The sequence below is a fragment of the Pistacia vera genome, unplaced genomic scaffold (genome assembly GCF_008641045.1).
Source record: "Pistacia vera cultivar Batoury unplaced genomic scaffold, PisVer_v2 Contig85, whole genome shotgun sequence".
NCBI lineage: Eukaryota > Viridiplantae > Streptophyta > Magnoliopsida > Sapindales > Anacardiaceae > Pistacia > Pistacia vera.
Window position 1 is genome coordinate 741,347 of NW_022196723.1, and position 4,481 is coordinate 745,827.

Sequence of the window (4,481 nt, forward strand, 5' to 3'; positions counted from 1 at the left end):
CCTCATTGCCACTGTCGAGATGTATGACCAAAATGAAGAAACCAGAGGCACAAAATTACTTGTTGGCAATAATTCGAAATTTATAAGCATGTCATTGCTCCCTTTGAACATCTTCACCCCCACTACACTTAGTAGTCAATTCACAAACTTACAGTTTCTTAACAACCAAAAACTCTGCAATACTAGTCATGGTCAGCCTCGCACAGTAATAAATTCATACAGTAGTCAGTTCCAATAGTTAATTAAGATCCATAATCTTCAATGATAAAGGACGCATATTCTCAACAATACCCAAGAGAAACACTTACAAGCTAAATTTTACATATCCTAAAAGGTTTCACTAACACTACACATCAAAGCCCCAAACCATGCAGAACAAAAACCAAGAAAAAAACTTTAAACATTTGTACAATACATATGAATATATAAGATCAATCTCTAATATGTACTGCCATTTCTAGCTTTCTGCACTACGAAGCTGCAGTGACCAACATGAAAAACAATCAAAAAACAAAAGGCTTTAAAAGGAAAACGACTACAAGAGTAAGACAGGCTTTGAACATACACTGAGTTCCTGCATGAACACCAATCCTCCGATTGGCTCATAACTCACTAAAAATCCAACATAAACAACACTATTAACAGTGTATATTAATAGTTTTGCATATCAATAAACTATCAAATTATACCTGCACAAATTGAAATACAATTTAAACTGTTGGATAATACACTTTTAAGGACTTAATTAATCTCATCAAATGTAATTTATCTAACAAGCATTAATTAATGCCTATTGACCACATTTGAATACTTGGAAAACTATAAATTTCACTCAAAAGAAACAGTTGGTTCAATTTGATTTATTCAGAAGCAATTCGATGTATTTGCACTTCATGATCAATGAAACACAAAAATCACATTTTCAAACAACATTTCAAGCAAACCACGTTTTAAACTTACAGATCATATAGATCCTCACACAAAATTCCTGAGATCACATTGTATCCGCCTGTCGCCTAAAGCCCAGTCAAACATGACGCCGATTTTCAACTTCTGATCTGCCTGAAGCCTATCGACATCATTTGGCACCAATTTCGCCGATTGTTGCGAACAGATTCGGGAACAACTTGGCAATCTCATCTGTGAAATTAAAAAATTAACAAATATAAACACACATGTTCCATTAGTTTTAATGATAAGTATTTGAGACGACGAAAATGAACTGGACTGCCGGTGGTTTGAGCAGGCGGGACCGTCAGACGATTTTGAAAGGGAGAGGACACACGTGGTCGATACGGCTCATTTGAAATTCACTGTAAACTAAAGCCAGGCAGCCGGATACTAGAGCGGACTTGACAGGAGTCATATCGCCGTTAGCCACCAATGAAGGAGACGCCTAACTCTCTGTATCTCCTACTACTATCACCATCGCTGCATTTTCTTCATATAAATTTACACGGTTTGATAATATCACCAAAGTCCCTTGTAAGCTAATATTATTTCAATTTTATCCTAACAGAATGTTCATATAGTCCCTCAAAGTTTTAATAAATATTATATATAACCTTGTAATTTCTTAAAATTTATTCCCCGATATTAATTCTTTCGGGAAGCAACTAGACACACTTCCAAGGGAAAACTTACCACATGACTTTGCTGTGTGTTGATGAACATTAATGGTTTGCTATCCAACTCACTCTTCTTCTCCTTTATATTCCATACAAAACTTTGAACAATCTGTAAGAATAGAGAACAACATATTAAAAGTAAAAGCAGAAACTATAGAGAATGCTGCTTTAATTTTGGGACTCTAAATAGATGATAATTTATCAATTAAACAAGAAGATGAGGAATTTCCTCAACAACCACCTCAATACTTCAAAAACACAAATAATCAAGTGTAACTTTAAAGAACAAAAATAGTGTTTGGTATATACTAATTAATGTTACTTGCTCTTATGCCCTTTGTCCTGCTTTCAAATATAAATTGTAATATTGCTTCTCTATATATACTTGATAGTCTATAATTGATTCACTTAGAGGATTTTAATCAAAGACAAAATCAATTATAAGACAATGGGGATTGACTAGTATTAATTCAATGAAAGAGAGCAAAAAAGTCTATAGAAAAAGTACATTGTTAATAAGTAAATTAATACTTACCATTTTGTAATTGTTGTGTGATTGTATCAAGGTCACTCTTCGAACAATCTTTACGGTTCAACTCTTGTAACCTTGGCATGCTTAAGTCTCCTTCAGAGAAAGTCTTCATCTTGGAGCATCGATATATTTTTAGTCTTTCCAAGTTCAGGAATTTTAAGGTGTAACTCCCAGAGCAGAAGCATGTGAGACTTTTTAATCCATACATGTACAAGTCCTCCAATTTCTCAAAAACAATGGTACCGTTCTCTGTATCTCCCTCATTTGCTAATACTTCCATCATCATTTCACATTCTTCTACTTCCAACTCAACTAGTCGCACTAGACTCCTTGCTGTTGAGGATGACAATAAGTTTCTAAATCCATTACAATACTTCACCTTCAAAGTACTTAAATTTTCGAAAGACGATGAAGATGGCAACAGAGTAGTCAAATTGTGACAATATTGCACATTTATACGATAAAGATTTTGAAGAATTGAGTTTAATCGAGAGTCTTGTTTCCAAATATACTTTAAATTAAAAAGTCCCAACAATTCTAGAACTTTTAATTTTGTGAGTGTCCTAACGTGTTCCTCATCCTCATTACATGAGAATATCTCTTCGTACGAACTACCTTGAAGTTTGAGTTCTTCAAGACGACTAAATTTTTGAAGGATTTGAATTGGAATGTTTGTTGATTCATCCTTTATCAATTGAAGAGTCTTTACTTTGCCAGAATTCTTTGGAAGTTCCCCTTGCCAAATCCGTATGATATCCCCTTCACTTAATCTCAATGCCATCAAATTAGAGTCAACCTAAAGATCAATCATGTGAATCAAATTAGAATAAGAAAATTGATGAAAGCATGGTTGTTACAAATATAAAACAGTTGTTTTAGAAATTTCCAGGAAAAATATAGGAGAGTGCATGACGTAATCCAGTTCCATAATAATGTTATGCTCAACCTGTACACAAACTATGTGGTATCAAGGTCAACATTAATTGTTTAAAAGATAATTAATTTAAATTAACGCTAAAAACATAACATTACTTTTTAAAATAAAAAAAGGGAAAGATAAATAAATGTTTAAACTAATTATTTGAATACATATACCTTTGTTTTGTGTGCTTGTTGTATGGTTGTATTAAGCTCATTCCCCTTATTCTCTAAATCCTTCTCCTTCCTCTCATAATCAATTTTGTGTAACTTTGGTGTACTTAAAATTCCTCTAGAGAAAGTCTTCATATTGGGGCAATACTTTATAATTAACTCTTCCAAAGATGGGAAATTGAAAGAGTAATTCCCAGAGCAGAAGAAGGTTAGACTATTTAAGTTTTCAAGTGACAACTTCTTCAAATTGTTAAAAACAATTTCAGTTGTTGTTGTTGTTGCATCTCCTTCTCCCTCATTTTCTACTATTTCTATCAGCATTTCACAATTAAAGATGCTCATGTCTCTCAATTGCACCAAGCTTCTAGCCGTTGAAGGTGTTATTAACTTCATCAACTCTTTACATTGAGTTACACTTAAAACTTTAAGATTCTGCAAAGAAGCTGAGGATGTCACTAGACTCATCAATCTATGACAGGAACGTACATCTAGAACTTCAAGGTTTGGAAGATCAAATAGGCTCTTGATTTGCTGATGGGTGGGCCTCCCAGTATGTTTCTCTTCCTTTTCACACGAGAATATTTCTTTGTATTCACAACAATATAGTTTGAGCTCTTTCAGATTTTCAAATCTATGAAGAATTCCAAGTCCAATACTTGCTAACTTATCATGATTGATCTCAAGAACTTTAGATTGACTCTGCCATCTAATCATTTTCATCACATTCTGTAATTCCAATCTCTCCAAATCTGAGTTGATCTACAAATCCATCAAAACAAAGTCCAGTTAATTTTTTATATTCTTAAAACAAAACTTTTATTGTTGGCTTAAAAGTCATAGGCCAAAGAAAAACTATGGAGGAAATTTTATTTTATTTAAAAAAAAAAATCTAATTTACTATTTTTGATAGTTCAACTACAATTTATTTAAAACTTGTAAATTACCTTTTTGTTATTATTTTTAATTTCCAGTCAATATTAAAATTACATTCAACAACTATTTTTTTTTTTTTAACTACTAATTAAACATACTTTTTAGATTTTTTTTTGTTTACGTTATTTTGCAAAATATATATATATTAAGATTACATTCATTTTTATTTCTCGTTCTCAAATAAAATTTTTTTATTAAATTTTTTTTGATGTGATTAAAACTTGGGAAGGCATAATTTAAGTTAATTTTATTTTTCAATAAACAATGAAATAATTAAAGATTCATACCTTGTCGTT

At 32.0% G+C, this 4,481-nt stretch overlaps 1 protein-coding gene across 3 annotated transcripts; it reads right to left on the bottom strand.

The window, feature by feature from the left end:
* Window positions 1-1,202: 1,202 nt before the first annotated feature.
* LOC116118633 lies at window positions 1,203-3,663 on the bottom strand. 3 transcript variants are annotated; one of them, XM_031404623.1, is made up of 4 exons: window positions 3,256-3,663; window positions 2,164-2,917; window positions 1,645-1,737; window positions 1,203-1,440 (listed from the first exon to the last, which is right to left on the bottom strand). In XM_031404623.1, exons 1-3 carry the CDS (start codon window positions 3,643-3,645, stop codon window positions 1,694-1,696), a joined length of 1,188 nt encoding a protein of 395 aa, XP_031260483.1. In that variant the 5' UTR covers window positions 3,646-3,663; the 3' UTR covers window positions 1,203-1,440; window positions 1,645-1,693. The 3 variants fall into 3 exon arrangements, with proteins under 3 accessions (XP_031260483.1, XP_031260481.1, XP_031260480.1); XM_031404621.1 differs by having other exon boundaries at window positions 1,203-1,431; window positions 2,164-2,956; XM_031404620.1 differs by having other exon boundaries at window positions 1,204-1,440; window positions 2,164-2,956.
* Window positions 3,664-4,481: the final 818 nt, after the last annotated feature.

Coding starts and splice junctions, on each gene's coding strand:
- LOC116118633 (XM_031404621.1), bottom strand. CDS start 3,645: ATGAAGTTAATAACACCTTCAACGGCTAGAAGCTTGGTGCAATTGAGA. Junction 2,957..3,255: donor AACAAGCACACAAAACAAAG/GTATATGTATTC, acceptor ATTGATCTTTAG/GTTGACTCTAATTTGATGGC. Junction 1,738..2,163: donor CACACAACAATTACAAAATG/GTAAGTATTAAT, acceptor CTATTCTTACAG/ATTGTTCAAAGTTTTGTATG.